General features: G+C 44.3%; 1 protein-coding gene across 1 annotated transcript; it reads right to left on the bottom strand.

Annotated features, from left to right (window-relative positions):
* Positions 1-141: 141 nt before the first annotated feature.
* On the bottom strand, positions 142-9,421 carry M6pr (mannose-6-phosphate receptor, cation dependent). The gene is made up of 7 exons (XM_005066034.4): positions 9,239-9,421; positions 5,893-6,072; positions 4,910-5,076; positions 3,066-3,175; positions 2,668-2,798; positions 1,711-1,837; positions 142-1,612 (listed from the first exon to the last, which is right to left on the bottom strand). The coding sequence occupies exons 2-7, from the start codon at positions 6,069-6,071 to the stop codon at positions 1,490-1,492; spliced, it is 837 nt and encodes a 278-aa protein (XP_005066091.1). The 5' UTR covers position 6,072; positions 9,239-9,421; the 3' UTR covers positions 142-1,489.
* Positions 9,422-9,736: the final 315 nt, after the last annotated feature.

Raw genomic sequence — 9,736 nt, 5'->3', positions numbered from 1 at the left:
GAAGCACCGGCCTCAGGCACTATTCCTTATACAAACAAAATATTAAATATTTTTTCTTCCTCAGTAAAAGGCTGAAAATTGGTCCATTGTTGTACTTCATTTCACTCTTTATTCTCCTTAACACAAATGACAAAGCCAGCATGTTTTGTATGTTTTTTTAATTATTATGTTTTTGTACAAAAAGTGTGTTATTTCTTTTCCTTTAAAACACTGGGGAACGATGCAAACAACAAATGAGATGCCTTTTTAAAAAATAACATTAATTTTCCTGTATAGAAAGAAAACAAAAAAATCCCACTACCATTACAAGGGTACCGAGAAGTCAGAATGACATCATTTCATGTCCTTCTCTAAAGGTAACAAATGACCCTGCCTTTTCCACATCTCCTGTGTTCAGATGAGCTGTGTTGCTACTTATTGGCCTAGGAGTTCACTATTATAGGAAGCTAGATCAGCCTGTGATTTTAGGCACATGGCCTAAACAGAAGGAAGTGGGAGAGGATTAAAACCCTTTTCTCATAGGTACATGGGTAAGACACTTCCCTGAGCCAGCAGGAGGGACAGGAGGAGCAGTGTTCCCTACCCACAGCAGAGAACTGCACAGCCCTCCACGTCCGCTTCTGCTTCCATTCCCTTTCTATAAGATTGGGATAAATATAAAAAGCCAAACTACAGACCTGTGAGAAAAGTGTAATACAAGTTGAGAAGTACTAGTAGAGAGAAATGAGCAAGAACAGGTTTTCCAGATTTTCCTGCAAAAAGAAGAAAACCAGAGATCCCACCACAAGGTAACATACAAGTTCTGGGGCCTCTAGAGCACAGGTCTATTTCCTTTAGGGTAGGACTGCTTGATTAGGCATTTGGGCTACATATGGATTTATAACCACAGCTCAGAGCCCAATTCCAGCTATCAAGCCACGGAAAGACCTATAAACAATGTAATGGCACCTTAGAATCCTGCAGTTGGGAAATTTCACATTTTTTTTCCTGTCCTAATCCCACACAATGGGCATTTCAGTGACTCACTCCAGGCTCAAAGCAAATGGCATTATTTGGGCTATAGCCAGGTAAGCACTGCAAAGCAACTATGCAGTCACACTCAGACCCTCAGGGAGACTGCTATAGGGACAGTGACAACAGGAAGCAATCAAGATACAAGTCATCTTTGCTTCTTTTTAAAATTAAATCCAGTGTCTCAACTTGTGAAAATGTTTAGGTAGACAGGGCTCGTGGCTTTCTGCCCACTTAGCTGTCCTTGCTCTTCCTGGCGGCGCAAGAATCAACCCCGAAGACCCTATGTCTACGTTCCACTGTACTTGTGCAGAGGAGAAACGATAGGAGCAAAGGGAGGCAGTTTAGGGTCAAATCAAAAGCCAACTGGAAAGCAAGAGTAAGGGCAAGGCTAGAGATGAGAAGAGACGGCTTGAGAAGTCTGGCTGTGTATGCTTTGGTTTGGGGACTAGAGAGGTGGCTGGACATGAAAGTGCAATCACATTGGCAGCAAATGATCATCCCTTTCTTCTGACTCCTCCCCCAGCTGGTCATCCCCAACTCCACGATATGCAGCAGGCACATTGCGGGGTTTGGAGCGGCACACGAAGTCACAACCATCCTGTGGGGCGAAAAGCAAAGGAAAGATAATCTCTACAGAGTGACTGTGACAAAGACAGCACCCAAAATCCAAGGCTTAGTCCAAACTATGCTACTTACAGCTACCAGGTTGCCGAGATCTTGCCAGAAGGCCAAATGGGGAAACTGCTCCATTCCCTTGGCTCCCACCACCAGTCGCTGGTATAAGAAACCCCCAATAATGTAGACAGCAACCAATGATGCAAATCTGGAGAGGAAAGGACACACACTTAAAATGTACCAGCCTTGAAGTGGTACCACATACCTGTAGTAGCTACTTGAAGGCCAAGGCTAACCTTTATATTCAGTAGTCTCTGTGTCCTAATCTGTACCCTGAAAACAAACAAAAGGTCTGGTACCCTTAGAAAACCTGCTAGGAACACTGCCAATCTGACAGAAACACCCAGGAGGAAAAGAAAAAGAAAAAAAAAAAAAAAAAGACTTGGTATGTGATTCTAACTTCCAGGAATCACCATTAAACACAATTCTATTTAATTTTTCAAAGTTCTACTAGTGTAGAACTTTAGTCCAGCCTTCCTGGGAAAAACATGGTGGTGTACAGTCCTGGCACTCTGGAGGCAGAGGCTAGGGGATCTTTGAGTTTGAGGCCACCATAGTCTACATAGTGAATCTCAGTCCAGGCTAGCCAGAGCTACAAAGTGAGACCCTGTCTCGTTAAGGGGGGGGGGGGGGGGAGAGAAGTACCTCGAAATATAAATATTTGCTGGGACTAAGCACTTAATTCCTTTCAGTTTTAAAAAGCCAGATCTGACAAGGCACACACCAGGAATCCCAGCACATGGGTGGCATTGAGAGGGAGGTGACGCTCTTGAGTTTGAGGCCGGCCACATAGTAGGATTGTCTTCAGAAAGTTTTGCTTTTTGCCACTGCCAGGGATTAAACCTAGGACCTCATGCATACTGATCAAGTACTATGCCACCAAGCTAGATCCCCCAGCTTAACTTCTTTCACCTTGTCTGGTCTGTTACTTTTCATGTATGTAAACACACATGTACTGAAGAGGTAGAAAGTACTCACATGACCAGTAAGATAGAGCCCACACTGAGGTGAGAAACCTCTGGTGAACAGGCTACGCTGCTGTCCATCTCGAAGAGGTACAGACAATCTTGGACTTTGTTCCGTTCCTCAGACACTGGGTTAAAATTACCCTGATGACGAGAGGACCAAACAGTAATTATGTATAAGACGTTTTCTTTCAACTTGAATTCAAAGAACAAGAGCACCCTCAATAAATAATCTCCAAACATTTGCTCCTCCTGGTTAAGTAGCCCATGTGGCCCATTCTCCATGTACAGTGTGGATCTGGCACAATGAAAATTTCAGTTAGTTTTCTCATGTTCACTCCACATAGACCTGTCTTCCTGTTACCCCCCCCCAGCCAGGTCTCTCAATCTGCTACCCCCCAGGTACCTCACCGCTAATGTGTGCCGGTTGCAGGAGATCATCACCACCGCTCGACGCTGTTCTCTGCCACAGTGGTTGTCATATTCATCACCCCCTTTATATATCAGCATGATCCAATTACCTGAGGATGGACAAGAGCAACGACACTATGGAGTGCAGGGGAAGCAGAGGCAATAACAGCTATGGCAGAGTGGAGTCAGCTACCAAAGCAGTTTTCAACTGATGCTAATTAGTATGATCTCTACATCTGAACGCTAGGCCAAAGTTTCTGTTTTAAAAGACAAGAGTTTTGCTATATAGCACTGGCTGGCCTTAATTCACTAATTATATAGACCAGGCTGGCCTCAAACTTGTCATTTCCTGCCTCTGCCTCTCAAGTTTTGGGGCCACAGGCATGAGCCACTATGCTTGGCCTTAAAATTTGTTTCTTGACAAAATTTTGTGTACCTTTATTTTAGACAATAAGAACTCAATACTTAAGATTAATCCTACTTTTTATATTATAGGTAGGCAAGAGAATTTGTAAAAAGTTATTATTTGTGCTTTTAACACTGATGCACATTTTCTCAACATAGCAAAAGCAGAGAAGGTTCTGGATAATTGCTAGTCCAAGACAACATAGATAAATTCAAAGTGGATGTTTACTGAGTTGGAATACATCTCTCTTCCTTAGTATTTACTACTTTTCAAGTACTTTGTAAAATCTTGTTTGACTAACCACCATGTGAAGTGAATAGGTAAGGATGCTTTTAACTTTGCCTATGAGAAGATTTTATAATCAGTGAGCTAGTACCTCACAATCATCTGTGGTGGTCTGAGTAAGAATGGCCCCCTTATAGGCTTATAGATTGGAAGGCTTAGTCACCAAGAAGTGGAACTGTTTGGATGGATTTTAAGCATTAGGCGGTGTGGCCTTGCTGGAGCAAGTTTGTTACTGGTGGTGGGCTTTGAGGTTTCAAAAGCCCATGTCAGGCCCAGTCTCTCTCTTTACCTAAGAATCAGGATGTAGACTCTCAGCTACTTCTCCAGCACCATGTCTGCCTGCACACTGCCATGTCCCCTCTGTGGTGATAGCGGACTGACCTAAACTGTAAGCCAGCCTCCAACTAAATGCTTTCTTTTATAACAGTTGCCTTGGCCACACATCTCTTCACAGCCACGGAACAGTGACTAAGACACCATACTAGGAAAATGATACACTCATGTATTCTATTTTTGTTCCTTACATAATGACTTTCTACACTAGATTAATTTATTTGCTTATGGGACGAAGTCAAGCCACAAGTGTTCCCTTCCAGCATACACTTTCATGACATTTAAAAAATACAACTATGTTAGTACAAGTAGGTGGTGAGTCTTTTTCCTTAAATACTTACTGGTTTGCATAAAAAGGCATTTTAAAATTCAGTTGGCAAATTTGGTTAATTTAATGAGAAATGGTGGTGGCTGGTATGGAACTCATTACATATTTGGGTGACGAGAAGGACTCCAGGCTATGTAAAAATTCTGGCAGATTTTTATTCATTCTCATTAATCAGTCTCTCCTACCCCTTCCTTCCATCTTTCTTTTTGTGGTTCTAGGGGTCAAAGCCAGAACTTTGCGCATGTGGACAAATGTTCTACTCTGAACTGTTTCCCCAATCCTGTATTCTTTTTGTTAAAGTTTTGCACTATCTTCAAACACAGAGGTGTCCTGAGCCATGGCTCTAGACCAGCTGTGGACGTAGGCACTGTGTGAGGTACAACCCAGGTGGAGTAATTCCACATAACATGACATACTCAAGAAGCCGGGGAAGGCCAAACATACAGGATTGGTAGAGGACTGCAGTGGCATGAGTCAGCAGGTAATACTTACTTCCATTGAAGAGGTGAGTCTCGTTGATTCTCCCGACCACCGTCTCCTTCCCATTGTTTTTGCTGATTTGCACCAGGCCTGCCCCAGAGGAGTGGTTGCTGGCTTCCCGGCATACTCTGAATCTATAGTTGTATGTGTCTGAGCCCTGACCCACAGTGCTCTCAAAACTGCAGAAGACAAGTAGGGAGAGAAAGAACAGTATCACTAGTTACCAAAATAGGAATAAACCACACCCCTCCCTTTGGTGACAACCAATGCACAAAATGCATATTTGTTGAATTATGAGTTATTTATATCCGCATAGACCATCCTACTAGTTGATAAATATACCACCTTAAACAGCCACACATTCTAGCAGAGCTATGCAAAAGTGTTGGCTATTGTCTTACATCAAGAGACAGTCCTATGCTTAAGGATCATTTTTCTATTTGAAGATTCCCTGACAGCGATAAAGACATACTTAGACATGTCTATCTTTAAGTATGTCTGCTTGATGTTTCTTTCTTTCTTTTTTCTTTGAGACAGGGTTTCTCTGTATTGTTTTAGAGGCTGTCCTGGAACTTGCTCTGTAGACCAGGCTGGCCTGGAACTCAGAGATCCACCTGCCTCTGCCTCCCAAGTGCTGGGATTAAAGGCGTGCACCACCAACGCCCGGCGTCTGCTCAATGTTTCTAAAGTCTTATTTATAAGAAGTTATCAAGTTATGTTCTGGTTTCTACAGACTGGTGTTTTAGAGCCAGTCATTAGAAATGAATACTTTTCTGTGAAAGATAAGAAAAACACACATGATCAATGGCTGCAAATTTGGTCTGTCATTAAGAGGGCAATGTATTACAACCAAATAAAACTAATACTGCCGAAATTCAGGTTAGAATCCATATTGTTCATGCACTCCTTCCGCATTAGCACTCAAGTACAGTCAGCAAGAAGCAAAGCCCTAGTAAAGATAACTTCTTAAACGCGTTAAGGCTCTTCTCGTCTACCTTTTGTTAAACAGTGGCCGTAACCTCTCCAGGAGAGCCTGCTCTTGCTTTGACTCCTTATCATTGTCTCCTACCAGGTCACAAGACTTTTCTTCTGCCTGCCAGGACTTGCTCACAGCCAAAGCCAGGACTAGCAGCAGTAACAGTTCAGTCCTCCAACAGCCAGAGAAGGGGAACATCCTTTTGGAAGAGTGTGTTGAAGGTGAAGGCAGGTTCCGGAGAGAAAGGAAACATAAATCACATGACTGCAAAAATTAATGCTATTTTGGTTATGCAAACAAAAGCATGAATCTGCTTCAAAACTATGGCCAAAATAGTGTCAAATGTCTTTGACCTCAGCCCTGAGTGGCAGAGGCATGTGGATCTCTGTGAGCTTGAAGCCAGCAAGAGATACTTGGTGAGTGACTCTGTCTCAAAACCCTCCAGAAAACAAAAACCCAACAAAACAAACTATGGGGGTAAGAAGACAAAAATAATTACGATAACTTGGGTGCAACCATCTTTGCTTTGTTACCGTTTGATGAAAACTTACGTTGTACTATTCCATTATTCAAAGTTAAATACTAGCTTACAAATAAAGCTCATGTCAGTGATCTTCCTTAAAATGCTCCAATCATGACAAAAACAGATCCTCCAACACGTCTAGCTTGAAGTTATTAGAAAGATGGGACGTAGAGGGAGGAACCTGAATGTGCTGGGTCCTAACATAGCTGTATTCTGGGAGCATCCAGCAATCCTTCACATGCACTGGAAGTGCGTGGGATGGCAGTGAAGCAGCCACAGCACCCCAAATCACCTCAATTACTTGCATATCATTTCCCTGGAAAACCACCCAACTGCAGAAGGAAACTCACTGGGTCAAAACAGGGGCTTAGAAGTCTTCCAAAACCTGCCCCAGCCTCTCCAAGTCACAAGTCTCGAGGGCTTCTAGACTTTCAGAAGCTTTCTACACTCTACAGTTCTGTACCACTACATTCACTTACCATCTGTACTATGCTAACAGACCTATGCATGGCCCATGGGAGACATACACCCTCAGGTGTATCTGTGAGTGCAGCCCTACATATCTGTAGACGGAGAATGTCACATCTCTGTGTTGAAAAGTTGGCCATCCCTGTACCATCTCCGTAGTAAGGCCACAGTGATTTATGCTTGCACAAGGTTTCACTCATATCTATCAGTAATCTTTCAGGCCATTGACACTGCTCATTTTTTAAGTTTCATTGTTTTTTTCTGAGACATTTAACTCTTCCAGACTTTCCTTATGACAAGAAAATGGACACCCCAACCTTGTGATCTAATCACATTTCCTTTTTTCCCTGAAACTTAATCTGAGTTTCTATTTCCCATCTGCAAGGAGGGTAACAAGTGCTTGGGGACTTACCTACCTGACTTCCCATACCCCAAATATCAAACCACAGAAACACAAACAAGGCATTTCCACACAGTAGTCACTGGTGGCCAAGAGAGGTCAAAGGCTCTGGAACACATCTCACCAGGACACATTAACAGTGACAGCCTTCAGCCAGGCATTACTGTAATACTTAACGCATTAATTAATCAATCCTCCCCAAACCTTATGTAGTAAATTTAATCATCTCTATATCGCAGGTTAAAAAGCAAACTCAAACAAAGCAAACACCAATGACGCAGCTAATGGAGTAAGCAAGATAAATGACTTTAGAGCTCAAGTTCTACGTGTCACCATAATACACATCTTTCATCATAATTTTCTGGGGTGCCAGTAGAAGCCAAAGCAGAGTTGCCTTTCTTGTTTTTAAAACGAAGCAGGAAAGAGGAGCAAATCCTCACAAAGTTAACTAGAGTGTAGCAAGGAGCTCGGACTTAAGCTCTTGCCTTCCCTAAGCTCACCTATTGCTCAACACATAGCCCAACCAGTCAAATCACTGAGAGGCCCTTTTGTTAACCGACTCCTTAAGTTCTCTTAGGATCCGACTGAAAATGTCAACATCCTGGGCTCTGAAGCTCTTTCTCCCCAGGAGCATATTTTGGGGGGATGCTCTCACAGAATGAACACTGCACTGTGGCTTCAAAGTTGGTTCCTCATTTGTTAACTGCTGCTGCTTTCTCTTCCCAAATGAGGGCAAAAAACTTCACAGAACTGGGAAGAGATGAAGAATTAAAAAAAAAACCGTGGTAGACATTATATGACTTGTCATTTGCTTATTTGTTCAAAAAGAGGAATAATTTTACATTCTTTCTAGATTAAGATTTGACTGTAAGCAGAAAAACCAGGAGAAAGATTTGACTCTGAGATGCTTCTTTTTGATTCAGTATGGTGGAGATCATAAATGCTTTACTTACATTATGTTAGTTAGTTCCATATCTTGGAAAAGCAAGACGAGGGAACTGAGGCTTACAGAAGCCCACCGAGTTACCTGTTCTGGGTTACACAAATAGTAAATGGGTGAAGTTCCTAGAACAACCTGGATGACTAATGACATGAGGGCATTTGTTGGCGAACTTCTGATGGACATGGGCACAAGGACAGAACAGTATGAAATTCAAGCAGGACAGTCCCCTTTAACATGGCACAAATAGATCCTCGAAGTGCACACATTTTCAGTGTGTGACACAGGATCTTAAGAGGCTTGAAAATCTTCCATTTCCTTACTCTACAGAGACAGATCTGTTGGCGATGCTGGAACATTCTCCTTTACAGGACGGCCAATGACTAAGTTAGAGATTGGGAAACTGCTGACATCATTTATACTCGCTCTTTCCCACTCGAGGCCATTTTCCATTTTCTAATGGAAGGCTTTGGTTCCTTTCTCCTGGTTCACAGCAGCCAACCCTTTTAAGATCAGTCTTAACTGGCAGGAAAGACCCAATGCTGAAAGAGCCTCGGGGAAGTGGTTCTGTGCTTCAAACTCCTACACGAAGAAACAGATAATCCCTCTGTTACTCTTTTCCACACCAAGCCAACACACGTTCCTCGAACTTCTTCCAGGACCCTGGAAATTCTCGCCTTTGCTCAAAGCCATACCTTACCCAAAATGATGCAACGACGCCCCTTTACTTCCACGATACAGGTCAAAATCCAACAAGCACCCAGGAACACGTCACACGTCTCCCCACTAGGCACTTAATTTCCTCCACCTTGAAAACATCTTAAATCCCCTTCTGATCCTGGAAGTCCTCCCCCTCACTCCTGGTAGTCCGACGCTCCCGGTCCTCACGCCTTTCGCCTCCACTCGGCTCTACGGCTCCCTAGCAGGGTCTTCGGCTAGAACCACCACCAAGCATGACTCTCGGGCTGCATCTCCTTGGGCGCAGGGGTGTGCAAGGACCCCCGGCCCAACTCCTCCACGCCCCCCACACTCACGTGTCACGGAAAACAGCAGCTGAAGCTAAGAAGCCCCCAAGAACGTGGCCCTGGGGTTGAGAGACGCGGCCGGAGAGCGGCGGGCCGCAGACCCGGGTCCTCGGTTCCTGTCTGAGGCCAGCGCTCCCCCAAAGCGCCGCTCTGCGCCCCGCTCCAGAAACCGGAAACAGGAAGCGGCGAAGAGGCTGCTGAGCAACTGCTCCTCCCACTAGACCCCGCGGCATGTGACCGCAGAACCATCACGCCCCTTTCCTTTCCCCGAACGCTGATTGGTTAGCAGTCTGCTTCGCTCTGCCCCCGTCCCATCAACTCCAATCACTCCGAGAGTGTCAAGATCAGTTTCTTCTTTTGGGGTCGCCTTTCTACCAATGGGGTTCGAGCCCCGCCTCCAGGGACTCTTGTCTGGCGCTCCCCACTCACGCGGGGATCACGTGCCAGGTGTCCGGCTAGGTCGGGTTGAAGACTGTAAGAGAGGGGCGATCGGCGGAAACTACGGAG

The sequence above is a fragment of the Mesocricetus auratus genome, unplaced genomic scaffold (genome assembly GCF_017639785.1).
Source record: "Mesocricetus auratus isolate SY011 unplaced genomic scaffold, BCM_Maur_2.0 Super-Scaffold_100676, whole genome shotgun sequence".
NCBI classification, from domain to species: domain Eukaryota; kingdom Metazoa; phylum Chordata; class Mammalia; order Rodentia; family Cricetidae; genus Mesocricetus; species Mesocricetus auratus.
The sequence above is the reverse complement of the archived record's forward strand: the minus strand, read 5'-3'. Positions and strand labels throughout refer to the sequence as shown.